The 26,832-nt window shown below is 53.7% G+C and overlaps 2 protein-coding genes and 1 long non-coding RNA gene across 10 annotated transcripts; 1 reads left to right on the top strand and 2 right to left on the bottom strand.

Moving 5' to 3' along the window:
• Positions 1-70: 70 nt before the first annotated feature.
• Positions 71-4,418, bottom strand: LOC144286702 (uncharacterized). Its single transcript, XR_013354638.1, has 2 exons — positions 1,510-4,418; positions 71-777 (listed from the first exon to the last, which is right to left on the bottom strand). It is a non-coding gene; the product is annotated as an uncharacterized LOC144286702 (long non-coding RNA).
• Positions 4,419-4,496: 78 nt separating this feature from the next.
• On the top strand, positions 4,497-9,070 carry SLC25A39 (solute carrier family 25 member 39). 2 transcript variants are annotated; one of them, XM_077853507.1, is made up of 12 exons: positions 4,497-4,636; positions 5,675-5,774; positions 5,908-5,967; positions 6,088-6,132; positions 6,389-6,498; positions 6,840-6,907; positions 7,050-7,174; positions 7,351-7,524; positions 7,856-7,965; positions 8,188-8,269; positions 8,350-8,430; positions 8,542-9,070. In XM_077853507.1, exons 2-12 carry the CDS (start codon positions 5,690-5,692, stop codon positions 8,655-8,657), a joined length of 1,056 nt encoding a protein of 351 aa, XP_077709633.1. In that variant the 5' UTR covers positions 4,497-4,636; positions 5,675-5,689; the 3' UTR covers positions 8,658-9,070. The 2 variants fall into 2 exon arrangements, with proteins under 2 accessions (XP_077709633.1, XP_077709632.1); XM_077853506.1 differs by having other exon boundaries at positions 6,365-6,498.
• Positions 9,071-9,709: 639 nt separating this feature from the next.
• On the bottom strand, positions 9,710-19,178 carry RUNDC3A (RUN domain containing 3A). 7 transcript variants are annotated; one of them, XM_077853499.1, is made up of 11 exons: positions 19,003-19,178; positions 15,204-15,319; positions 14,475-14,611; positions 14,217-14,302; positions 13,163-13,252; positions 12,960-13,040; positions 12,707-12,872; positions 12,451-12,608; positions 11,579-11,716; positions 11,341-11,447; positions 9,710-10,316 (listed from the first exon to the last, which is right to left on the bottom strand). In XM_077853499.1, the coding sequence occupies exons 1-11, from the start codon at positions 19,107-19,109 to the stop codon at positions 10,174-10,176; spliced, it is 1,329 nt and encodes a 442-aa protein (XP_077709625.1). In that variant the 5' UTR covers positions 19,110-19,178; the 3' UTR covers positions 9,710-10,173. The 7 variants fall into 7 exon arrangements, with proteins under 7 accessions (XP_077709625.1, XP_077709626.1, XP_077709631.1 ...); XM_077853500.1 differs by having other exon boundaries at positions 14,475-14,608; positions 19,003-19,177; XM_077853505.1 differs by having other exon boundaries at positions 14,475-14,623; positions 19,003-19,144.
• Between the last annotated feature and the right edge of the window lie 7,654 nt (positions 19,179-26,832).

The raw sequence follows: 26,832 nt of genomic DNA, 5'->3' as shown, positions 1-26,832 counted from the left end.
TTTGGAATTTTATTTTATTTTATTTTATTTTATTTTATTTTATTTTATTTTATTTTATTTTATTTTATTATTTTATTTTTTAAGATTTTATTTATTCATAGAGACACACAGAAAGAGGCAAAGACATAGGCAGAGGAAGAACCAGGCTCCCTGTGAGGAGCCTGATGTGGGATTCCATCCCAGGACCCTGGATCATGCCCTGAGCCAAAGGCAGACGCTCAATCACTGAGCCACCCAGGTGCCCTGGAATTTTCATAGTTATAGCCAAATCTGCCTTCCACAGAAGTAAAGTAGATTAATTCACATTTCTCCAGCAGAGCAGGAAGGAGTCTGTCTCCAGAGCTCTGGGGGTCAGGCTGGGGGAAGGGGAAGGGGTGGAGGGAGAGAATTCTGGAAGATCTTTTTTTTTTTTTTTTAGATTTTATTTGTTTATTCATGAGAGACACAGAGGGAAAAGCAGGCTCCATGCAGGAAGCCTGACATGGGACTGGATCCTGGGTCTCCAGGATCACGCCCTAGGCTGAAGGTGGTGCTAAACCACTGAGCCACCAGGGGTGCCCCAATTCTGGAAGGTCTTAAAGAGGACCCTTACCCTCTGGGGGCCACCTCCTCAGACCACACCCAGGATCCTCTCAATGAAGTCTTGGGTGTCCAGAAGCTCCCCAACCCACCCTCTCAGGCCATGGGTGTGGCTGGGCATGGGGATGGAGGGGCGGTGAGTAGAGACATCCTTTCCCAGGTGGGTTGATCCTAGTTATTACAGATACCTTTTTAATCCTGGAAAAAAAAAAAAAAAAAAGCTTTGTTGCTTTTTGATTCTTTAAGTATTTCAGAGAGTGAAATCCCTTTCCCCACCGACTTGTTTTGAAAACTAAAAACCTCAGAAAAATCGCAAGAATGATACAATGAGCCCCCATATACCCTTCACCTTGATTCACTCATTGTTCACATGTTGCTACATTGGCTTTATCTCTCTTTATTTTTGCGGAACCATTTGAGACTAAGTTACAGGCATTCAACCCTAAACACTGCAGTGTGCATTTCCGAGGAACAAGGACATTCTCCTGCAAAACCACAGTCTGGTTATCACGCTCAAGAAATTCAACATTGATGAAGCAGTATCTACTGTACAGGCCTCACTCAGTTTTCTCTAATAGGCCCAGTACAGCTTTCTGTATCTCACCCACCCCTCCCTGCCCTCGAGCTCCAATCAAAACTCTGACTTGACATTTAGCCCTGGGCCTGGAGTTTGGGTTTCTCTCCTTCCAGCTAGGTGGTTCTGCAGCTGTGGGCCTGGCCTCCAGGAAGGCAGCTTTAGTTGGGGACTGCACTGGCCGTGAACTCGCAGGTGCTGGGGGGGGGGGGGGTCCATGGAAAGGAGCTAAGCACTATTCAGGCCCTACACATGTCTTCCTAGGTTCTGGGGGTTCAAGCTGGGGAGGGGGTGGGAGGGGACACTGTCCTGCCACTGGGCTTGCTGGGGAAGAATTCAGTCTCACAATAAACTACCTTCCATTTATGTTCTTCCCCCCGCGCCAGGCAAGGACTTGTCCATCAGTCCCCACAGCTCCTGGGACTGGTATCATTTGCTCCTCTTTTACAATTGAAAGGAGTTTCTGTTTTTCCATCTGATGAGGAGGCCAGTGAGGGCCACATGGGGCCACATGGTGTCTCTGGAAGGACCACTGAGTGCTTGCAGTGTGAACCATGGCTAAGTGCCACTTTCTCCTCAGGTCTCTGAGCTTGTTCCTCTGAGCAGGCAAGTCTAGCCAGGGCTCCAGAGCTTCATCGGTATCTCAAGGTTCCTGCTCCCCTCTGCAACTGCTAGGACTAACCTTGGGAGATGTGTCCACCAGCTCCAGGGGTGCCTCATAGCTCACAGATAACCTCTCCCACCTGCCCAGACTGCTGCCATGGGACTGGGCTTTGGTCACACCAATGATGCCTCAAAGCATTTTCCTGTGGTGGAAGGCAGGGACTGTGAGTTGATCATCTCTGAGGTCCTGACAAGGGCCACAGAACCATTTGATGACTCTTCACATGGCTTTCACAGATGTGCTTTTAGCTAGGAGTCTGCAAGTCAGGCGGGATGAGTGACATCGTCCTTATTTTCAGATAAGGAAACAGGTGCAGTGACAAATCTTAAAGACATCCTTATTGCAAGAACACCAGAAATGGAATGTAAGCCCCTTATTCTACTGTGGGGGAAACTGAGGCTCAGAAGTCACCAGGTTTTGTTTCCGACCACTTATTTGCAGCTGTATGATTTTGGCTCTGGGCGGGAAGGGGTGTAAGGAATTATTACTTATCTGTGCCTGCATTTGGAGTCAGAGGTAGGACCAGAATCTGGTTGCTCTAAAGGCCTTTTCCATAACTTTCCAAGGTGGTGGTGGTGGTGGTGGTGAATCAAAATAAAGATGATGACCATAATAATAATAGTCACCGAGTGTTTGCCACATGATAGACAAGGGTCTAAACACTTTACAGCTATTAGCTCATTAAATCCGCACATATTGCCTGTGAGGTGGGTGCATTATTTTCCCCATCAGCTCATTTTATAAAGTGGTGGAACTCGGGCTTACAGGCATTAAGATATTTGTTAGAGGTGGCACGGCTCCCGCAGGAAACAGCCGGGATCCATTGGAGCCAGGTCCCTGCCTCCCAAGGGCTCTGATCTTGAGACAAGCCCCACAGGCTAGATTTCTTGGGGTTCTGGAGGCCTGAGGCCAGAGCACATAAAAACCTTCACAGGTGAGCAGGTCACTGCAGGGAGCAGAGAACACAAGTTGAGAATGGGTTGGGGGTAGGGGGTGGTGGGACTCAGGCAGTTGGGGGGTTTGAATCCTGGCTCTTTCATTCGAGTGACCTTGGTGCGATCTGACCTCTTCGGCCTCCATTTTCTCATTCGTAAAACGCAGGTTGCGCGGGAGAGATCTTGGTTCCATTACACACGGGGAGTCATCGTTCTCGAGGCCCTCAGTTTCCTCCTCGGTAAAATGGGGAGAGTCATCTCTTGGCTGTGGATTATGAACCTGTTCGGGTAAACCGTAACTTTGAGGCTGTGAAAGACCGTAATAGAAGCTGGGTTCTCGCCTGAACATACAGTTTATAAAAGGATTTTCCGTCATTTCAGACCTCCACTGGCTGGGGAAGGGATGCAAGGGGCGCCTCCCCGCTGCGCTTTCCCAGCGGCCACTAACCCCCCGCGTTACAGTTCGCACTCTCCCGCCGCTAAACTGCGGCTTGTAAGCCTCCCGGAGCCGCACAACCGGTTTCAGGGAAAGCTGATGGTTGGCCCCTTGGGATCCACGTGCTAGCCTCCCGGGCGCCGAATGGCTGGGCGGCTGGAGCCCGAGAAGCTGGTGACGTCCAAGTCACGGTCGGCCCCTCTTAAAGGCGCAGGTTCGCACCCCGCGTTCGCTTTTCTGTGTTCGGACAAATAATGACGACCGCGCCAAAGCTTTAAAGGCGAGGCAAGTGGTGGGGTCTCAGGTGCAGAGCTTGCAGTGGGGGAGAGATGTCTCCCCGAGAAGCGGGATCAGAGACGTCAGCGCAGGATTTAAGCCCACCTGTCACCCCGGGAGGCAGGCTGATGAGAGTGAAGTACCTGGGCGGTTCCAATTCCAGGCACTTAACTTCCAGCCTCAGTTTCATCTCCTGTAAAAAGGAGCCCGATGATAAGATACTCCTAAAGTTTGGGGGCGTAGACGTAACGCTGAGAGAGTAACCAACGCAAGCAAAAATGTCATTCCCCTTCTTCCCTCCTCAATCCCCTCTCAGCGCGGAGGAGGAACCCGAGGCCCGGAGGGGCGGTGTACCTTGCCCAAGGTCCCACGGTGGTGGGACTAAGCCTCAATCGAGTCCGGCTGACCCCGCTTTCCTGGCTCCGGGGACAACCTCCTGCCCCGTCCAGCCTGCCTGGCCCGAGTCACAGTTCGTCTAACCCCACCGCCCGCACGCCCGCGGTACCCAGCGGTTTGCCACGTGGTTGCAGAGCGGGACCGCAGTCGATTATCCGTAAAATGGAGACAGTGGTAATTCCCGCTCGGCAGGTCGTCATTAAGTCGTAAAACCTCAGCAGGAAGCCGGCGGGTGTCAGGCGTCACTATCTGATCGCCCCGTGGCCTTGGAAGAACTGATTCAGGCCCCCGCCTCCCCGCAGAGGACCCTGAGGAAGAGCGGGAGAGCGCGCTACCCACGTGGGTCTGGGAAGTTAGGGGGAGCGCCGGGACTCCCGGGGCAACGCTCGGCCGGGGTCCTGGTAGGATGGAGTTTGCGAGAAAGCGCTATTAAGTGCGATACTACCGCAGGCCACGCACGACAGGGGCACCCAAGACCTCGGGGCGCTGGCCCCGGGCCGCCCCCCACGGGGCACCAGCTGCGCGGGTACGCGGGCGCGGCGCGGGTCCGCGAGAGGCAGCGAGTGGGCGGGGCCGGCGACACTCCGGGTGTGCGGCTGGTCGGCCGGCGGCGGGCGGGGCCTCGCGGCGCGGTCTGGGGGCGGGGCGAGCTCGGGTGCCTGCAGAGGCGGCCTTGGTGCTCGGCGGGCGCGCGCGGACCGTACAGCGGCCGCGGAGCGGCCATGGGCCCGCTGGGCCCCGGGCGCCGCGCAGCGCGAGCACCGGCCTAGAGCCAGGTGGGTGGACCTGGGCCGGGGTGGGGGCGGACGTGGGCCTCCGGGGGTCCCGGGGAACCTGAACCCCGGCTGGACTGGGGGCCGGGAGTCGCGAGCCGCCCGGCCGACCTAGGCGGTCCCGCCGGGCGTCCCCTGCTCGAGGGGCCGGAGCTTCTCCTAGGGCCCGGGAGAGAGTCTGTTTTCCCAAACCAACTCCCGACCGTCTCGGCCGAAGCCCCGGCCTCTGCCTTGGGGAGAGAGCGCGGAGAGCTTGTCCTTTCCATCCAGACCTGGGGGACTGGCCCTTCCGGCCTCGCGAGGAGGGTGCGTGCGGGGGAGGGCCGGGCACCAGCCTCCAGCCCCGAGAGCCGACCGTCCTGCCATCAGATTTGTTTACACGTTTCCCGCATTGCTCGGCCCCACCTTCCATGCCCCGTGACTCAGAGCACACGGGGCCCGCCTTGCGAGTGAGGGGAGAGGGGGGCAGGTTCAGGCGTCCTGGTCTTTGGGTCCCGAGGCCAAACAGGGCGCCTGCCCCCGTGAGGGGGACGCAGGGATTCCGTGTTGCTCAGATGAGGGAATGGCAGCGAGCCATTACTGCTTCCTAAGCATGAGTAACTACTCCAGCTTTCTCCCTAACTACTCCCGGAGTGACCTTGTTCAGGTCATCCCCGCTCTCTGTCCATTGGTAAAGTAGAGATGACGGTAACTGCTTTCAACGGTGATTGCGGGACGCCTGGGTGCCTCAGTGGTTGAGCATCTGCCTTTGGCTCAGGTCATGATCCCGGGGTCCTGGGATCGAATCCCGCATCCGGCTCCCTGCATGGAGCCTGCTTCTCCTTCTGCCTGTGTCTCTGCTTCTCTCTCTGTGTCTCTCATGAATGAATAAATAAAATCTTAAAAAGAAAAAAGTGAATTGTGAGGATCGCTCGAATTCATATTTAGTGAGTGAATTGGGGTGATGGGCTGGTTCAGATCCCAAAGTGCCCTCACCTGGGTTCTTCCCCTCCCACTGATTTCTGTTGTGAATTGGGGTCCAATTGACTATTTGTTTTTCAGAATTGAAGCTGCAAGATGGCTGATCAGGACCCTGGGGCTATTAGCCCCCTCCAACAAATGGTGGCTTCAGGAACTGGGGCTGTGGTCACCTCCCTCTTCAGTAAGATCTGGGGAGGTGTGAGGCGGGTAGCTGGGGGCTGGGGAAGACCCGAGATTAGAGGTGACTTGGCCCTGGAGGAGGGCTCGGGGATGGGGTCCTGAAAGGAGCCTTCAGACCTGCCCTCCTCCTCCAGTGACACCCCTGGACGTGGTGAAAGTACGCCTGCAGTCTCAGCGCCCCTCGATGGCCAGTGGTGAGTGCCTGACCCTGAAGCCAACATGGGAGGTGCATGGGCAAAATGGATCTTCCAGAGATGGGGTCCCTGGGACAGGTAGGTGGCTCTTCTGACTTAAGGGACTGCCTTGTATTTTAGAGCTGATGCCTCCCTCCAGACTCTGGAGCCTCCCCTACGCCAAATGTGAGTTTCCCTAGTCATAGGGGGCTTGTCATGGTCCGGGGGAGGGAGGGTCCTAGTCTCCCCAGGGGACCTGAGGGCTCCACAGCCCTAGAACACACTTTCAGGTCAAATTCGTGAGCAAGAATGTCCACCCAGGGATCACTGCCTCTGCCGGCCCCTAGGGATGGGGCTCAACACCTTCCTGCAGGGTTCTAGGGCACTGTTGTCCTAATGCCCCCCTCCCCTTCCCCAGTGCCCTCCTCTCTCCAATCCACAGGGAAGTGCCTCCTATACTGCAATGGTGTTCTGGAACCCCTGTACTTGTGTCCAAATGGTGCCCGCTGTGCCACCTGGTTTCAGGACCCTACCCGCTTCACTGGCACCATGGTGAGGAGCAGCTGTGCCTTCAGCTGGGTCTCTAGGCCTTCCTGAGGGATTCACATTGGTCAGACGGCAGACCTGGGAAAGAACGGGTGGTGCAAAGGAAGTAGGGGTGGTCCAGTCGGTTTGGGAAGGGCTTCCCTGAGGCAGTGCTTCTGTCTGTGAAGTTTTGAAGGGTGAGAAGGAGTTTGCTTGGAGGTAAATGAGAGATTGCATGCCTGTAGCCTGAGGGGCTCCTGCCAGGGCAGAAATGAGAGCATCAGGTTAGGGCCAAGTCTGGGTTAGCCCCATCACAGAGCTTAATCGTGTTCCTCTTTCCTCCCTTGGGCTGGTGTCCGCGTGGCCAGGACGCTTTTGTGAAGATCGTGAGGCACGAGGGCACCAGGACCCTGTGGAGTGGCCTCCCAGCCACCTTGTGAGTATCTGGGTCCTGTGTATTGCTTTTCCCTGCTGAGATGCTTTGACCCTTTATTCTCCTGTGGGCTGGCCGGGGCAGGGGAGGCCTGGGAGGTTGAGAGCCTTTGGGAGTCTCAGCTGACATCTGTTCACACTTTCAGGGTGATGACTGTGCCAGCCACTGCTATCTACTTCACTGCATATGACCAACTCAAGACCTTCCTTTGTGGTCGAGCCCTGACTTCTGACCTCTACGCACCCATGGTGGCTGGTGCCCTAGCCCGCTGTGAGCATAGCCCTGGGCCCTTGATCTCTCTGACTCCCAGCCGTGCTTGAGTCTAGTCCTGGCTTCCAGTTCTGATATCTGGCAGCTGGCGAGTAGAGGGATCTCTTGGGCCCCTGGATCCTGGGAAAGCTGCCGATGGGACCTGTGAGCTGACCCTGCCCCGCTGTTCCTCCTAGTGGGCACCGTGACTGTGATCAGCCCCTTGGAGCTGGTGCGGACAAAGCTGCAGGCCCAGCATGTGTCCTACCGGGAGCTGGGCGCCTGTGTCCGAGCAGCTGTGGCTCAGGGTGGCTGGCGCTCGCTATGGCTGGGCTGGGGCCCCACTGCCCTTCGGGATGTGCCCTTTTCAGGTAGGAATCAGGTGCAGTGGGTGGGGTAGGGGAGCCTCTGGATGACACACAAGGTCTATGGTTAAGTCCCGATTTTACTATTATTGACTTTAAAGTTACCTTTCTTGGCCTTGACTATCATGTGAAATGGGCCCAGCAGGCAGGGTAGTCACCCAGGTTTATCAGGAGAAGATTCCTATAGAGGGCATGTTACAAAAACTGGCACACAGCAGGCAGTCCTCATTACCAGGAGGGAGGAGTTGTCACATTGTGTGGTAGTGGAAAATGGGAGGTTTGGGGCCACCCCATTGCCCCCTCAACTCTAATGAGTGTACCTCTGCATCCCCCCAAGCCCTGTACTGGTTCAACTATGAGCTGGTGAAAAGCTGGTTGAGTGGGCTCAGGCCAAAAGACCAGACATCCGTGGGCATGAGCTTTGTGGCTGGCGGCATCTCAGGGACGGTGAGTTGATCAGGGAGTAGGGCTGGTAGCTGTGTCCTTGGGAGGCCTGAGGGTTGTTAGAGGTACTCAAGAGAAGAGTGCTGGAGTAGCAGCACATCAACTGCCTGTCAAGCAGCATGCTCGCCCTCCCCAGGGAAGCCCTAACTAAGGTTGGCAGAGCTTGGCTGGATGCAGGGTATGGGGTTTGGGGAATGGAGACAAGCTCTCTCCCCACTGCACCAGGTGGCGGCCATCCTGACTCTACCCTTCGACGTGGTGAAGACTCAACGCCAGGTCGCGCTGGGAGCGGTGGAGGCTGTGAGAGGTAAGGTTCTGGCTAGTGTGGGGCCGGGGGGGAGGGGGGGCCCAAGTGGGGTCTTACTGGGCCATGCCTCACATTTGCAGTGACGCCCCCACGAGCCGACTCCACCTGGCTGCTGCTGCGGAGGATCAGGGCTGAGTCAGGCACCAGGGGGCTCTTTGCAGGTAAACCTGTGTGTGTTCACGTGTGTGTGTGCATGTGTCCCCAAGTTCAGGAAGGATTGGGGCTTCCCCTGGGGCCCTGACTTCTGACCCTCCTGCCCCTTCTCATTGCAGGCTTTCTCCCAAGGATCATCAAGGCCGCCCCTTCCTGTGCCATCATGATCAGCACGTATGAGTTCGGCAAAAGCTTCTTCCAGCGGCTCAACAGAGAACAGCCTCTGGGCCCTTAGAAGGAGATGGGACAAGGACTCCATCTTTTCCATGGATTGGGACAGGTCGTGGGTGGAAGGAGACTGAGCCAAGTGCCTTGTCCTCAGCACTGAGGGAAGGGGCCTCATTTCCCTTCCCCCTCAACTCTGAGCCCCAGGGGTAGGGGGCTACCCCTCTAGGCCTGCGCAGGCCCCCCCAAAACAGCTTTCTTCCTGCCATTTCACATTCCCAAGCCCCAAGGATAATCACTATTCCACCCCCACCCCCACCCCAAGTTGAAGACCAAATCTAACTGACCCCTCCCTTCCCACTGTTTTCCTGTGTGTTTGCTGTAGCTGGGTCTGCTCCCAGGAGCCACAAAACCCTGGGCCTGGTGTAGTCTGTACCCATCCCTGTTAATTCCTGGAATCTAAAGATGATGAACTTCTCTCCAGTGCCTGTGACTGTAGGGTGTTTTGGGGGTGGGGAGGCAAGTGGGACTTGGTGAGTGATTCGCACAAAGAAGACCTGGAAGGGACCTTGATGTTGGCTTTGACTACCCAGGTGGTACCCATGTAGAGGACCCCCTCCCCAGCTTAGTGCCAGGTCAGGGTGAGGACCCAGAGTTGAAGGGGCAACAAGTAGTGTTAGGGCCAGGGTGGGGGGTGGTGAGATCTAGCCCCAAGGGCATACTTTGATAGAGGTTGCTTCTTTGGGTCTCAACTTTGGGCCAAAGCTGAATTGCTCAGGATGATGGATTATCTTCAAAGCTAAATTGCTCAGGGCCCTTCTAGGGCTTGTCTCCTCTTCCATCCTGCCCCCAAGATGTTCAGGGTCTTCTCTGCTGGGGGCTAAGCAAATTAAGAGTATCTGGTTAAGTGAGGCATTTACATGTCTTGCTCCTGCTCTGGACAGTCACTTCATACCAAAGCCACCCACTTCTGGGATCATTCTGACCGGTCTGCTCCTGTGGGCACACACCCATTCTGTCTGCCAGCACCTCCGTGCTCCTGGGTCCAGCACTGGCTCTATTGAGTTGTGCCACCTCAGGACAGTGCCCAGTCCCGGCCCCCCCCTACAGACAAAGTTGCCCTCAGTCTTCTGGTTTTTATTTACCTGTTCCCATCAGAGCCCCTGCCCCGGGGGCTGAGAGGGGAGGACTCCAGGGAATATACAGGGCAGACTGGAGAGGCAGGGGGTTAGGACGCTGAGGCTGGACCACCAGCTCCCGAGGAGGGTGGTGGGGATGAGCGAAGATGAGTCCCACAGGAAGTCAGCCAGGTGCCAGGGCCACCAGAAGAATGGGACGAGCTTTCCCAAGGGCTCCCTGTGGCTGTGGTACCCCTGTGTCCTGGCCCAACTGGCTTCCCTTTGCAGCTCCTGCTCCCTTGGGCAGAAAGTTAAAATGGGCAAGAAGCAAAGGGTGCCTTTCGCAAGAGACCCATGGCTGGGTGGGCAGCGTTCTCTGGAAAAGTGGCCTGGATTGGGGAACTCTGAGGAAAGGCAGCAGGTGTCTGCGCCCCTGGTAGGTGGGGCTGGCGCTGCCCACGCCGCTCCTCAGCTGGGACTCAGTGCCGGGCTGCCCTCAGGACTGTCGCTCACCAGGCACTCGTTGGATTTGAAGCTCGCCAGGGACTTGCAGCTGGGGATGGAGGCCAGGGAGCCGCAGAGGCCCAGCATGGAGGGCGTGGGGTCCTTCCCTGGGGAGAGAGGGCGGGTGAGGCCGAGCCAACCGGTCTGGCTGCGTGTGAGCTGGGGCAGGGGGGTTTGCAGGCGAAGGTAGTGGAGGGGTAGCCCCCCACCCGGGAAATTTTCCTCATTTCTGGAGCATTTGCCATTTTCAATTAAACCCTGATAAGCATCTGCCCATGCCATGCACAGTGCCGGGGACACTGTATTGTAATCGTCAGTTTATGTCTCTGTCTCCCCCTGAGGTTCATCCTCTCTGTCTGTTTATTAAACACACGGTGAGCACTTGTTCCGTTCCAAGCACTGGGGATACAGAGAACGGACGAGACACAGTCCCTGCCCTCACGGAGCTCACAGTCTGGGGGGGAGACAGACACACAGACAATCACAAACACAGTGTGGTGGGGTTCCATGTCCATAGCCTGCCTTCTCTCAAAGAAGATCTAAAGTCATCCAGTACAGTGTGGTGTTTAGAAAGAAAAGGCGGAAGTCCAGGCACCAGGAAAACTAGGGTAGGGAACCAAGGTGAAGCCAGGGGAGGGCAACACAAAATGCATGCGTTGAAGTCCTGGACATTCGCTTGAAGGGAGCCACTAATTTGGCTCTGAGCTTCCTGGCAGCCAAAGAAAAGGGGGAAACAAGGGTCAGGCAAGCGGTTCACAGAATGCATGAGACAAGAGCAAATCAGTTAGGCAGAGAATTCCCCAAGAATGTGTGAGCCCCTTGAGGATATCATGATGGCAAAAAGCCATTGAACCCCCACCATATGCCACACTAGAATCAGCATCCCCATTTTGCAGACAAGAAGGGCTCAGCAAGGTGAACTGATTGACCAAGCTCACACAACCAGAGGAGGCGCAGCTGGGGTTTGCACTGGGGTCTGCTGAGCACCCCAAACCAAGCTCTTAAGTGCTGAGCTAAGCTCTCTGGAAAGGCTGAATGAAGGAAGGAATTGGCCAGAGTCTGACCGCAGGCCCCAAGGCTTGGCTTCAGCCCTTCTTGGATGAACGTTAGGTGCTGGAATGGGGAGCTCACCGATGGGGCCCCAGGGCTCCTCATCCCGTTTGCCCTCTCCCAGGCGCTGGGAGTCTGAGCTCAGACTGGCTTCAGCTGACAGCGGCTCCGTGCTCATGAAACTGTGTCTGTGGCAGAGCAGAGGGCTGGTGTGTGGGCAGAGGCCTACAGCCCACCCCCTCCCACGCCCCCTGCCAGTGCCCCTCTTCCCCAGTAAGGGCCAGCACTCAGGCCCAAGCTGAGCCAGGCCGAGCCTTACCTCCGGTAGAGCTTGGGATTGTTGGCACCCTCTGCCCCATTCAGCGTTCCCAGGGATGGCCATTGGTTGACCAGGGGCGTGGTGAGGTCTTTGGAACCCTGGGCCAGGGGAACGTGGTCACCGGGGATCAGACCTGTCCTGGGATGGGGAGGAGGGGTCAGGCCTGACTAGAAGAGGGAACAGAAGTGGGGAAGGGGGGCTCAGCAAGGGGTGGGGGCCGGGGTTATGAATGAAATCTGAAGAAATGGGGACAGAATGTTGAGGACCAGTAGGACAGATCCTCCAGATCAGTGGAGGGTACTGAGAGTCAGAGTGTGCTCATGTTGGGGGTTGGAGGGAATAAATAGGATGTTGTGCGAGCAAGTCAGTGATAGAGTGGGTAGAGAATAGAATGGGAATCCTGAAGGGTAATGGAGTATCTTGGGGGATCATGCTGGGAGGTCACAGGATGATTAAGAGGTTTAGGGAGAGAGCTATCAGAGAGATGATTAGTGGGGTTAGGGGTCACTGTAGGATGATGGTCAGTGGTTATAGATCAGAGAGGGAATAAAGCGATCATGTCGAACGTTGCTGAGTAATATTTGAGGTCCTTAGGAGTAATGGGGTCGCGGCAGTAACGTTCTGTAGCCATGCTAGTTGATAAAGTGGGGAGCCGGTTTTGCCTGGGGCGGGTGTCCCTGGATCTTATGTTGAGGGTAACTTAGTTCACTGGGGAGGGAGGGGGTCTCGGGGTGGAGGTGAAGGGATCAGTGGTTGGATGCTGGCGGTTGGTTGCGCTGGCTGCTGTTATCGAGAAGGTGATGTTAGAGTCAGTGGGGGCGATGTGGTCGGGGAGGCCGGGACGGGGGCAGGGCGGCGGCGGCGGCGCTCACAGCTGCTCCTGCAGCTCCAGGATCACGCCTTCCAGCTCCCGCTTCTCGCGCTGGTTCTGCGCCGCCGCCTCCTCCAGCTGCAGCTGCAGCCGCCGGTTCTCCGCCTCCAGGTCCTTCAGCTGCGACTCGCGCAGGCGCACCAGCTCCTCCAGGTAGCCCTGCGGGGCGCCGGCTCAGCCCGGGCGGCCGGACCATGGGGTCCCAGCGGCCGCCCGCCCGCTCCCCGGGTCCCGCTCCCCCGCCGCGCATCACGCACCTTCTGCGCGTAGACGATGCGGAACTTCTGTTCCATCTTGTGCCATTTGCTGTACCAGCTGTCCTCGTCGGTGACGAGCGGCAGGTACGGGTGCTCGGGCGAGTTGTCCTCGCTCGTACTGCTCTCGGCGCTGTGCCGCTCCTCCTCGTCCGTCAGGTAGTCGTAGCTTGGGGGAACGAGTAGTGGGCACGGCCCGCCCCGCCCCGCCCGCGCGCGCCCCCCCCCCGCCCCCCCGCCACACCGCGCTGCTCACCTCTGGGTGAACTTTAGGTAGGGTGTGTAATCGATGACCACGGGGGTCTTCCCGTCCAGCACTTCGCCCTTTAGGCAGAAGCTGCAGTGGGGGCCGGGGGAGAACCGCAGGGTTGGGGCGGGTGCGAGCGGATGGGAGTGTGGACGTTCTTGGCTAAACTCCCGCCGCCGCCGCCGCCGCCGCCACCGCCACCCAGTCCCAACCTGAAGTCTATGGCGCTCAGTCCGATCAGCATCCCGGTGAGGACGGTGGCTTCCTCCCGAAGCATGATGGCTCCTGAGTCGTAGAAACGCCTGCGGGGGGTGAGGGAGTGAGAGGGGGTCCCGCTCGAGGAGCTGATGGTGCAGCATCCTCCCAGGGAGGCCCCACCCCTCGGGATTTCGCGCGTTGGCTTGCTACAAACCTGTCCCAGAGAGGGAGGTACCTCTCTCCTGCTCGCCCCTCAGGTGTAGATCTTGTCTTTCCCTCAGAGTGGTGCCCACTGTGTCTCCCATGTATTAGATCGTGTGTTCCCCAAGAATACTCTCCTCCATCCTCTGAACTACCCCTTTCCCACCGAATATGGGGTCATCCCGGTCCGTAAAGTCAGGAAACAAGTTCTAATCATTAGTGCCTGGCATATAGTAGGTGCTCAAAAATATGTTGATGTGAACTCTGAAATGTGAGGACAGACTAGAGATAGAATGGGACAACCATCAGGTTGTACGTGACCACGGAGTTCGGGAGGGGGTATGGGGAGCAGGGGAGACACATGCCCCGGACTGTACTCAGTTTCAAACACATCCTGCCTGCGAACCTGCACCTGAGACCCAATCTCTGCAAACCCACAGTGCGGGGACTGAAGCTCTGCACACTGGGACTCTAGTCCATGGGTGGCAAGTACAGACTTCTTGTCACTGTTTGGGGAGTAGTAGGGCTCTGTGTTATAGGTCATGGAACAATGCCAAGAGGTAAAATGATACCATAGTTGAGGCTTGTTCAGAGGTGTGTCTAAGGTTAGAGCTGTGCATGACATCAGTACTGTGGAGTGATGGGAAAGAATGAATTTGACTTGGAAGAAATGGTGGTGGTGCTAAAGGTGTGTCCTGGGACCAAAAGCTCAGTGGCCAGAGGGGGTAGGGGGAAGGGAGCTAGCAGTGCATGCTGGGAGTTGTAGTCCAGGTACCAGAGGTTGCTCCAGGAATTTAAGGCTCAAACATGTTTAGGCAGTGAAGTGCACACTGGGCGTGTGGTCTGAGCTGACTAAGAGGGCCTGACCTGGTGGTCCGGGTGTCCCGCAGAGCTGTGGTGATGTATTCCGACATTCGCTTCTCCATCAGTGCCACCCGGATCCATGCCCGGCCCTGGAAAGACACTCTACTTGTACACCACTGGGTGGTTGCTCTTCTACCCGGTGCTGGTAGGCAGAGTTGAAGAACAAGGAGCAGGCTATACACCCACCCACCCACCCACCCACCCCACCCCAGCTCCCTGCAACCAACAGCTACCCTGGCCCTGTCCACCCAGGCCCCTCACCTTGGCTCGGGCGGTGCTGATGTTCTCCATGTTCTCAATGCTGCTCACACAGTTGTTGGGCACTTTGCTGCAGGCCAGCCGGATATAGTCCCAGAAGCCCCGCTGCCCGTCTGAGCTGAACCAGCTCACCGGACCTGCTGGGGCACAGGCTGAGCCAGGGCAGGGAGGGGGCTCAGCAAAACCAGGGAGTTTGCAGAGGGTCCATGTAATGGGGTATGTACACACATGCATAAGTATAAGCAGCCACACCCGCCCACAGTTCCTACCTTTTTTTTTTTTTTTCCTTAAGATTTTATTTATTCATGGGAGAGACAGAGAGAGAGGCAGAGACACAGGCAGAGGGAGAAGCAGGCTCCACACAGGGAGCCCGACATGGGACTCGATCCCGGGTCTCCAGGATCACACCCAGGGCTGAAGGCAGGGCTAAACCACTAAGCCACCAGGGCTGCCCCACAGTTCCTACCCTTAAGCGTGTACACACATATGCATGTACACCAGGGACACACTGGCATGGAACTGCACACCTGCTGGTGGGGCTTGTGGGCACCCACTGTATGTGGCCAGAACACTCCCTCCCCTTTTCCCAGCTGTGTGCATGGCCCAGCCATATGGGGGCCAGGGTCAATGATGGGGTACAGAAGGCCATGAGGTAGATCAGTGTGGGTAGCTGGAAGCTAAAGGCTGGGAGTTGGGAGGGCTGGACAATGTGGGACAAGGAGCCAGACCTACCTTTGAAACGGTGGCTGAGGATCTGCTCTAAGATGGCTGCAAAATTCACAAACTCCTCGGATGAGTCATCGATGGGCTCCGCTGTGTATTTCTCCAGCAGCGTTTTCACAGAGAACCTGGTAGGGGTGGGGAAAGGGGGCAGTTGGATGTCCAGTGAGATGAGGGTAATGGTGGTAGAGGAGGGGTGTTAGGCAAAGAGAGGGATCGAAGGGCAGAGAAGAGTTCATGAAGAGCATGGGCGTGGTGGGGAGGCAAAGGAAAAGAAGATAAGAGACAGGGGAGGTATGCAGTGACTGCAGAGATACTGTGACATGTGAGTGATACTGATTGACAAATAGGTGACAAGAGGTGATGGCCAGAGAGAGGAAGCTTCAGGAATAAGGCATGCGAGGAGACAGGACAATAGGTAGGAAGATGAGGCACCTAGAGTCGGGGTGGGGGTGCTGTCCCAGAGCCCCTTCCTTGCCCATGCTTTGGAGTTACATTTTTGATGTGTGTGGGTTGGGGGTCACCTAGGAATTAGAAAGTGGGTTTGTGCCCCTGCCCTGAGCTGTCTTCTGCTACTGCTAGAACAAACTTCAGTCCCTTCTGGGGGGGTCACCTGTGCCAGGGCATGTGAGTTGAAGCTGAGCACATGGAGCGTGGGCATGCAGGGGTGGCCAGGTGGGCTCTTAGCACCCGGATGCCCCCCTTCCCCCCTTTCCTTCCTAGCTTGATCGCCCACACACCAGCTGCCCAGAACCAGGCAGTGCAGAGCAGGGCTGGGGTGGTGTGTGTGTGTGTGTGTGTGTGTGTGTGTGTGTGTGTGCAGGGTGTGGGTCTGACACACGCTCTGGGTGGGAGGGGGCATTGGCAGCATATCACTGGAAGGGATCTTTGGGGCCCAGACACCTGGCTTCTCAGAGAGGAAGGGAACCAAGGGAAGCCAATGGGGCTGAGAACTGGAGCTCAGCAGCCCTCATCCCTCTCTGCATCCTGCTTGGGGCCTCAGCTACCTCTGCAGTCCCTACCCTGCAATCTCCACCTGCCGTCCCTGCAGTGGGGTAGGGCAGAAATGAGGACTCAGCTCCCAACATCCCATTATTGCCCTTTTGTGGGTGGCAGGGCAGGAGTGGGGTATCCAGGGATATGAGGGCTGCTTGGAACTGTCCTTCCCCGCCTAAGCTTATCAAGCCCTGTAATGTGCCAAGCACTGTAGTTTGCATGTATTACTCATCCATCCTTACAACAGCTCTGGGAGGTAGGTCCTCTTATCACCCCCATTTTACAGATAAGGTAACCTAGGGTTCAAGAGGTTGACTGATTTGGTCGGAGTCACACGGCTTGTGAGGAGTCAAGTATGTATGTCTGATTCCAGAGCCCTTGCTCTTTCTGCTACATCTTGTGGCTTCCTGCTGGCTGTCACAATTACCAAGGCCTGGGAGCAGCCCCTGCCTCCTCTGCCTTCCACTCTGCAGGCTCCAGCCCTTAAGCACTGGCCTCTGAGGCTCTCAGGCCAATGGCAGAACTGAGCCAACGGACATCCCTCCCTTCTCTTTGGGCTTAGAGCTGGTCTGGCCTGAAATCAGAGCCAGGTCAGTTTTGGGGTTGTAGTAGGGGGAGGCAGCCTGGTGGACTCAAATCCTGTTTCCTTGTGATACCCCTGTGGCCTTGGCCAAGTTATTTAATCTCTCTGAGGTCCAAACAGGAATAATAGTATCTGCCCCAGACTCCAGGAAGGACTAGGAGAAGGGGCATGTGTAGAGGAGATTGGGCAGGGGTGGCAAGGAACTGGGCCGTTAATGGGAAGGTTGGCCCTGCCAGGAGGAGTCCGGTTTGGGGCATTAGCTGAGCCTAATTATGCAGCACACACCACCCTTCTTGATATTTTCTGGTCATCTGGGTCAGCTCTCAGTGGGGGTCTGGGGCTGGTTTCAGCATGGCAGCCATCTGCCATCTATCCTCAGGGGTGCTGCTGAACTGGCCATCGCCCCCGGGAGCCCCATGGTGTGCTCCCTGTTAGGAGGTGCAGTGGCTGCTGCAGGTTACCATGGAGACAGGGAGGCCAGGGCCCAGGGGAGCCCTTGGCCTGCTAAAGGGAACTGTTCTGGGAGCTGGAGGCGAACCACATGATGGTGATGAGGTGGCAGAGGCCTGAGGGGTTTCTGAGCCTTTGTCATGCTCCCAATCTCCCCTAAAACTCTATCCCTCACACCCCGGCTCTACACCCACTTCCAATCCACCAGAACCACTCCTTCTCCAGCCTAGGCCAAAGGGAGCTCCCCTCGTTCCCCATACACAGGGGAAGGCAGGCAAGAGAAAGAAGCACGTTCTTCTCAGGGACAGGAAAGGTATCATCAGGACAGGGCTAGTTCTGTGTGCCAGGCACTGGGCTAGGCTCCTCCATGAATTATGCCATCGCTATTCCTTGGCGTGGCTGTTACATCTACAGTGGGGATGATGAGGCACCCAAGGCCCAGAGTGGTTAGGAGAATTCCCCATGGTTGCACAGCTAATAACTGATGAAGTAAGAGCTTGAGCCTAGGATGCTCTGGCCCCAAAGGCAGAAACCTTTGTTTTATACCACACTGGCAGGGTTTGAGGGGTGAGGGTGGAGGCATTGGTCTGTACTTTGGCCCAGATGGGCCAATGCTACACTCATTCCTTCTATAACATCCCAGGCATTTTTACAGAGGTCTGATGTGAATAGCTCTGTGCCAGGGACTAGGATATAATGGTGTGAGACAGATGCTGTATGGTTGGGTGTGTGCTCAGGAACCTGGAAGGAGCTGTGGGAGGCAGGAGCCAGGGTATCAGGTAAGTGCTGATTCCTGGGGGAAGGAGGAGGGCCGAGGCCTGTGTGTGGGCAGGTGGGGGTGGCAAAGCAGGGCAGCTGAGCCCTGCACCTGGAGCACCTTGCCCTCAGAGGTGGCTTGGGGGTGGGGGAGTTGCAGATGGAGAAGGCAGCTAGCAGGGGGTCCTAGAGGGAGAGAGGAGGGCAGGTGAAGCTGAGGGACAGTGGCTCAGCAGCTGGCCGCCCCTGGCTCAAGCAGGGAGGGTGAGTCACTGCGGGGCTGAGGTGGGAAGGTTCCCTTCCTGGGCCCCCCAAAGCAGATGAATCTTCCCAATACTGCGACAGCCCCACCCTCAGGGACCAGTGGCCCTGCCCTCCTCATCTCCTCCCTTGAACCCAGGAGACCTAGGCTTCTGCAGGCAGACCCTCAGTCCTTCCCATGGCAGGCACAGTGCCCCTCACCTTGCCTGGGTGCATTCAGGGGCTTTGCCCACACCCCAACTTGACCCTGCCACAGGCTGCAGCTGCCCAGAGATGGAGGAGGGCACCATCCCTGCACCCTGACTTGAGCATAGGAAATTCTCTCAGGAAAGCCCCACCCCGGAGAGGCCAGGCTGACAGTGAGGGTATGCTTGGAGGGCCATCACGCGGCCACCCGGCCACCCGTCAGTTCTTTCCTGCCCACCCCGCCCCCGCCCCCAGCAAGGGAGCCAGCCATCCCTCCCCCTCCCCCTCACACAATGTCACTTCCTGGTGTTCACAGGAAGCTGCAGTGCCAATTAAACACCCCTCACCCCCCAGGCCCCGGGCTGGGCATAGGCCTTACTTGGCCTAGAAGGGTAGGGACCAGACCTCCAAAGCCCCTCCTGGTCTGGGCCTGAGGGACAGCCGATGCGCTCCTCTTAACTCTGCTTCCTCCCTTTCCTCCGCGGCTGCCGTGCATCCTCCGGCCGGCACGCTCAGTCCATATTTCCGCAGCCCGGCCCGACGCCTCTCCCTGACCACCCCCCCGCCAGCGGCGCCCACCTGCACACGGTGATCAGGTTCCTACGCTCCACGGCCACATTGCGGGAAGACGCTTTCTTGGAGGACAGCCCCAGAGCCATGGTGGTCTGGACAAAGCTCGCTTCCATCCAGATGTGCGGCCACTGCTGCCGCCACCAGCTGCCCCCCACCCCGCCTGGCGCCCCGGCCCCCTCCCCGCCGGATCACGGCTGGGCCCTGTGCCCGCCGGGGCCCCTGGATCCCTGCACGGCCATCCCCCTGCCGCTGCTCCCGCTGCCCGGCCCCCCGGCACCCTCCCCCGGCGACGATTCCAGAGCAAAACAAGGCCGGGGAGGGAGCTCTCCGAGGTGCTGAGCCGGGCCCGTCACCCCCTCCCTTAGCCGCCCGCCCCCCTCGGCCGGTGACGTCAGGGCCCTCGGGCCCCGCCCCTGGCAGGCCGGCCACCAATCCGCAGAGGATGCAGAATTTGGGGGTGGGGGCTGGGGCCCGAGGGAGGGCGGAGGGGGTCCCCGGAAGAGGCAGCGATTGGAAGGAGTAAGAGGGGGCATCTGGCCTGTTCTCCACTCCCACACTCAGGGCTGGGGACCCCTTGCCTCGCGTCTCTGAGTTCTGACGACTGAACTCCCTGTTTCTGACCCGTGATGGGTGTTGTCTCAGTTTTCCTCCTGCTGCCAGGGAAAGGAGGTCCTCACCCTCATCCCAGCCCCGCCTCCCTTCAGTAACGGCATTCTCAGCGAGACCCGGCCAAGTCTATGTCCAGAGAGCGCAGGTGGCCCTTCGTGCTACTAGGAGGCCAAGGAGCAGTGGAGACTGTGTACCTGGCGTTTGACTTGTCAGCGCCAATGGATGGATTCAACTGCTCCGGGGGGGCGGGGGGGATGGGAATCCAAAATAGGCTGTAGGAGCCCAGCGCCTGGAACCACTCAGGACAGGGAGACTGGCCTGGCAGCTCCCGGCGGGGGCTCTGTGGAGGATCCCAGTAGTAGGGCTGGTGTCCACAGTGGTGCCAGGGCACTGCTTTCTCTCAGAGTCCTACCCCCTCACATCATCCCCAGGGTAGCTGGCTTGAGGGTTAACCTCATGGCTGCCAGCATCGCTGCATGGTGCCATCAAATCTCTCAGCAAGGCTAGGAGGTCCCCCAAAGCTGATTGCATCTTTTAAGGGAAGGTGGAATAAATGGATTCATAGTCTGGCTTTCCTGTCGCCCTTTGCCTTGCAGTTGTTCTCTTATCCCTGCTCTCACCTGCTCTGTTTCTCTACTCAATCTGTTCTCTTTCACACACTGAAATTCCCAGATCCCACAGAAATCTTTCTGTGTTGATTAAGAGAAGGTCCACCCAATTTCCCTCTCTGGCTTTTGGAATGTTCATCCTAGGGGACATGTCTTCACATAGATTTAGATGTGCACCAACATCTGAATATGATCAGCAGGCAGGGACCCTCTGTTAGCACAAACAGAGGAGGAAGAGAAAAAAAGGCTATATAAGTTCACAACCCTGACCTGACTCCCTGGGGGCAGGGGGAAGGTCCTACATCCCAGCGCAGATCTCATGCCCACTCAACCTCAGCCTCAATTCTTGGCTTCTGGGACCTCGGATTTGGTCTTTTCCATTCCTCCTTTGCTCTTTCCCTTTTACCTCACTTTTAGAAGCCACCCCCGTTTTAAAGATTTTATTTATTTATTTATTTATTCATGAGAGACACACAGAGAGAGGCAGAGACACAGGCAGAGGGAGAAGCAGGCTCCCTGCACGGAGCTGGATGTGGGACTTGATCCCATAACCCCAGGATTGCTTCCCAAGCCTAAGGCAGAAGCTCAACCACTGAACCACTCAGGTGTCCTTATTTCTTAGATCTTTAAAGTGATGACACAGGTGTTTGTTTTGCAAATATTCTTTAAACTGCAAATAGTGTTTTATATGCTTTTTTGTGCATATAACATATCCTGCAATTGAAAATCAAAAGACCATCAAGATTGGCATCGGCTATGTATCTAGAGGCAGGAGGATGATAAGAGGGGCTTCTAGGGATGCCCGGGTAGCTCAGCGGTTGAATGTCTGCCTTCAGCTTAGGGCGTGATCCCGGGATTCCAGGATTGAGTCCCACATCCAGCTCCCTGAAGTGAGCCTGCTTCTCCCTCTGCCTATGTCTCTGCTTCTCTCTCTCTCTCTCTGCCTCTCATGAAAAAATAAATAAAATCTTAAAAAAGGAAAAAAGATATAAGAAATAGAAAGTTGCCAAGAACTCAGGGCTTCCCATATACTTCTCCCAGATCTCATCTCCATCCATACCCCCAAGAGATAACCACTAGCTTGACCTTTATGATAATTATGTCCTTGCTTTTCTTAATAGTTTTATCACCTATGTGTCTATCAAAAAAAGTACATATAGTTTAGGGGCGCCTGGGTGGTTCAGCTGGTTAAGCATCTGACCTTGGCTCAGGTAATGATCCAGGGCCCTGGGAACGAGCCCCGAGCCCCACGTCGGGTGCTCTGCTCAGCAGAGAGTCTCCTTCTCCTTCTCCCTCTGCCTGATGCTCCTCTTGCTTGTGGGCTTTCTCTGTCAAATAAATAAAATCTTTAAAATAATATCTAACTTAATGTTTCTTTATTAAAAGAAAACTCTTTCTATATTATTCTTGTTATTCTTTCTATATTATTTTCCTTGTATACTATTCCAATATATGTCAATACTACAGTTAATCTATTCTATCACTGAGGGTAACTTTGTGTATCAGATAGAACCTAATAAGAAAAATAGAAATCACATTATGTATTTCAGATAGAGGAGATTTATTTTTAAGAGATTTTATTTATATATTCATGAGAGACACAGAGAGAAATGCAGAGGGAGAAGCAGGCTCCCTGTGGGGAGCCCAATGCGGGACTTGATCCCAGGACCCCACCATCACGACCTGAGCCAAAGGCAGACACTCAACCACTGAGCCACCCAGATGCCCCATATAGAGGAGCTTTAATATGAGGAATTGGTTACACAGGAGTTAGAAGACTAAAAGCAAAAGGATAAAGAGAACACTAAGATTGTATGGAACTAGTAACTAAATGAAGCAGCAAGGGCTGTAGGAACAAAAGAGAAGAGATAAGATTACTACATCAAGGAGTTCAGGTAGAGCCCTACTGAGTTGGGGCTCAGATTCAGGCAGAGTCATCAGCAGGGTTGCTGCTCATTCCTGAGAGGAGTCATCTACAAAGCTCGTTCTTGGCACGCAGAAAGAAGCTGAAGGCTGAAGTCAACTTCCAACAATAGAGCAACTCTGAACAATACCAGAAAAATGGGGAGATAGTGTCTTCTCCCTTCTTCCTGTCTTCCATCCATCTCTAGTGTCTCCTATTAGCAGAACCTAACAGAAAGCTGGGTAGTAATGGAGTCTGGAAAACAAGTTTGCAGAGTCCTAGTCCCACCCAGCATCAGACAGCAGAGACACAAAGAATGGATTTGGAGCAGAAAGGCAAGAAATGAATAACTGCTGCCTGTCTACTTCTTTTCCTGTTCAACATTTACACACATCTTTCTATAGATATTTGAACAGTAACAAACTTCATGACTTTGCCTAGCAAGACACATTGTCCTTGGTACAAATGAAGATGCTCTGGTGCCCTCCCCCCAAAGTGGAACTGCAAAGTCTCTAAAGTAACACTATCCATTTCTGGGTGATGTTAATACCTCTCCTAGTTCAGCCACATTTCCTCTAGAGGATACTGTAACCTAAAGACTAAAGTATAAAGTTCGCTACCAACAACAACCCTTATATAAAATAACAAAGGAAAGAAAGGAGGGGAGAATCAATTAAAATAGGGAGAGGGTATATATAGTACAAAAGAAGCAAGAAAGAAAATTTCTAGGGGCACCTGGGTGGCTCAGCCAGTTAAGCTTCTGACTCTTGGTTTCAGGTCAGGTCATGATCTCAGGGTCCTAGGATCAAGCAGCGGGGAGTCTGCTTGTCTTCCTCTCCCTCTGCCCCTCCTCCTGCTCATTCTCTGTCTCTCTCTCTCTCTCTCTCTCTCTCTAATAAACAAATAAATCTTTAAAAAAAGAGAGAAAATACCAGTAGCTTCTAGAATCCTTATTTCTGTAACTTGTTAGAAGTTGATCATTAGGGGCACCTGGGTGGCTCAGCAGTTGAGTGTATGCCTTTGGCTCAGGTTGTGATCCGGGGGTTTGGGATCAAGTTCCACATCAGGCTCCTCACAGGGAGCCTTCTTCTCCCTCTGCCTATGTCTCTGCCTCTCTGTCTCTGTGCCTCTCATGAATAAATAAATACAATCTTTAAAAAATAGGGGCTTCTGGATGGCTTAGGGGTTGAGCGTTTTTGCCTTTGACTCAGGGCGTGATCCCAGGGTCCTGGGATCAAGTCCCACATCGGGCTTCCTCCATGGAGCCTGCTTCTCCCTCTGCCTGTGTCTCTGCCTCTCTGTGTGTGTTTCTCTCCTGAATAAATAGATAAAATATTTTTAAAATATTTAAAAATAATTTTAAAATAAAAATAGAATATTTTTAGAAAGAAGTTGATCTTTGTAACTCTCCTCTTCCATTACTCATTTCATTTTCACTTTGCCCTTAGCCAAAACCTTGATTATTGTTTTTTAACCAAGTCAGGTGACCAAATTTTCATTCTTGATGAATCTAATCCTCAGAATTGAGTTCTTATGTTTTTTCTTTAACTGCTGCTACTGGACATGGAAGAAGAAAGAGCCATACCAGAGAATCCCGTGGGTTCTAAACATAGTCCTCTCTACCTTCACTGTGTAGTTGTAACCCCGTATCCCTTGGTATTTGGGATAGTCACCCCAGAAAGTAACTTCCTTCTTTGCTCTGAGCCCAGGAAAGCCTTAATTGCCAGTTCAGTGGGACCACTGTTGCATCTAGTGAGAGGATTCTTCCCTTGGTTAGTCGATGTTGTCCGTGTTCCTTCCACGTTCCCCAAGCCCTTGGGTACACTAGAAGAACCTCTAACTGCCAGGAAGACTGCAACTCTTTCCCTGAGAGTTCCCTCTGGCCACTGGAGCCTGCTCTACCCAAATACTGAGCAGGCTGAAAGTTCTAGGGAATGATACTCCCATCCAGAGCAACCCTTCAGGGAATAATGGATGAGGATTGATGGTAAATACCTCAGCTCCCTCAGCCCTCATGTGGGATGGTCCTGAGGCTCAATTATTACTGGTTCCCCGAGTTTCTCAACAGAATTTTAAGCTGTCTTGGTTCACATTCTTAACTTGCTTGACAGCATATACACTTTTATTAGCCTCCTCTCCTTCCCCACGTTACTTTCCCAGTTGCTTCCTGGTGGTTCTTAGCATCATTTCTCAAATAAAGACTTGCTTTTGAATCCTTGACTTACGGTCTACTTCTAAGGCAACTCGCCAAAATATAACTGGTATCTGAAGTGGTCCTAGGAAGCAGATCCCCAGGATAGGATTCTGGAATTAGATCACTTTCCATTCAGATGGCAAGAAGGATTCCATTGTTGAGGTAAGCAGAGCCCTGATATCCATTAGAGTGCTGTACATTGTGATTAGTCTCACCATGGTGAATACAAGGATGTACTACATGTGCATATCTCTAATTTTTGAGATGTAAGAGGGAAATGGTAATTATAAGGACTGTGAAGTTGGCAAGTTGTTGTTAAATGCCATCAAAGTACTAAAAGACAAAACTGAGACTCACATCAGCCAACTATCAACTCAGGGTACAGTGTAAGAGCCAGAAGGCCTCTATGGCAGCATTTAAGAAAACTCTCATCTGCAGCTTGTGCAGAGCAGACTGTGCTGAAAATCAATCCCATGATCTTATTGTGAGAACAGCAGAATTATGTGCTTAAAGACACAGCAAGTCATGACTTGGTAGAGAAGGAGTAGGACCCTCAGACCTGGTATGGGATCATCTGTCCTGGAACCCCCCGATTCTCCTGAATGCTTTGGACCAAAGTGGTCCAAAAAGTGGTCTCTTCCCTTTGGTGGAGAGAGCAGCCTCTCCTTGCTTGGATACCATGCAAAGTCCTCACCTGAGGCAGGTGCCTCACAAGATGGTACCTGCCTTCTTCAAGATCTGACCCTGCCCCCTCTGTGATTCTAGACCAATAGCTATGGTCAAATGTCACCATAAACCAAGAAGGGAGTACTGTCCCAGCTATGGGAAGAAAGGGATTAGTCATCAAAAGACTGCAGGATCTGGCTAACCTGTAGCAGCAGAAATTGGGAGAACATGCTTGAGAATGGATCTTGAGAGTGCTGGACTGGGGCCAGGGGGTGGAATATAAATAAGTCTGGATAATGGAGAGTTTATTGATCTGGGATACTCTACCATGACTGAGAATTTAACATTTTAAAGGCTTGGCAATGACATCTGAAGCCAGTTGCAATATGCTACTGGCATAGATCTTCAAAGTTTAGGAAAATCTATGCATTACAGCAAATGAGGTAGAGATGCTGTAACTTCCTTGGCAGAGTACTGGGGAAGGGGTTCAAAGGGCACAGAGAGGTGGGCACACCAGAACGAAATTATTATTGTATGTGACCAGAGAACCCTTTAGCCTTCTGTGTACCTCATGAACTTCCAGAGATACTTCCTTCATTAAAGTGATAAGAAATGTGCACTGGCACCATTTGCCAGCTCAGTAGCAGCTCTGTTCAGCAGGCAAAAGTTGATGGTAGTGGAAACCGCTTATAGAAGTGGGCTTCCTAGAGTCAACAGGTTTGACAGGAGCCCAGAACAGAGGCCAGGTGATGGCACTTAATCATCAAGAGTCAAGGTGGGCATAATTACTGTAATGGGCAGAAAGACCAAAATGGCCATCTGGGATCTGTTGTGAGTGCCTATTTTCAATTCTTTTGAATTGCTGTGTCATATGGTTATTCTATGTTTAACTTTGTGAGGAACAGCCAGACTGTTTCCACAGGGGTTGAACCATTTTGCATTCCCACAAGTCATATATAAGGGTTTCAATTTCTCCACTGACACTTGCCATTTTCCATTTTTTAAAATAATAGTCATCCTAGTAGGTGTGAAATGGTATCTCATTGTGGTTCTGGTTTGCATTTCCCTAATGGCTAATGATGTTGAATATTTTTCCTTGCGTTTATTGGCCATTTGTAGATCTTGACTATTCAAGTTCTTTGACAATTTTTTAATTGAGTTGTCTTTGTGTAATTGATTTTTAAGCTGATGCTGCTAGTTTACTAAAAATTTCTATAAGCTTATTTTAAAAAAGGGTGGGGGGATGCCTGCGTGGCTCAGCGGTTTAACGTCTGCCTTCAGCCCAGGGTGTGATCTTGGAGTCCCAGGATCAAGTCCCACATCAGGCTCCCTGCATGGGGCCTGCTTCTCCCTCTGCCTGTGTCTCTGTCTCTCTCTCTGTGTGCGTCTCTCATGAATAAATAAATAAAATATTTAAAAATAAAGTAAAATAAAAATTTCTATAAGCTGAAATAATTGACCTGTAGCTTCTTTTGGATTGTCTTGACACACAATTAGGTCATTTGCAAAAACAGGTTTGCTTTTCCGCACCAAATAACAAGCATCCTCGTCCTATTTCTGACCTCAGAAGGAAAGATTTAGTTATTAAATGTGATGTTTGCTATAGGTTTTTTAAAATAGATCTCCCTTATCAGGTTACAGAAGTTTCCTTCTATTCTTAGTTTGCTCAGAGTATTTATTAATCATTAATGGATGGCAAATTTTATCAAATGCTTTTTCCGTTTCTGAGATGAATATATGGTTTTTACTCTTTCCATTTCTAGGATGAGCCAATGTGGTCATGGTGTATTGTCTCTTTTTTAATATATTACTGGTTTTAGTTTGCTAGATGTTTTATTCATTTAGGATTTAAACAT

The sequence above is a fragment of the Canis aureus genome, chromosome 16 (genome assembly GCF_053574225.1).
Source record: "Canis aureus isolate CA01 chromosome 16, VMU_Caureus_v.1.0, whole genome shotgun sequence".
In the NCBI taxonomy this organism is placed as follows: domain Eukaryota; kingdom Metazoa; phylum Chordata; class Mammalia; order Carnivora; family Canidae; genus Canis; species Canis aureus.
The sequence above is the reverse complement of the archived record's forward strand: the minus strand, read 5'-3'. Positions and strand labels throughout refer to the sequence as shown.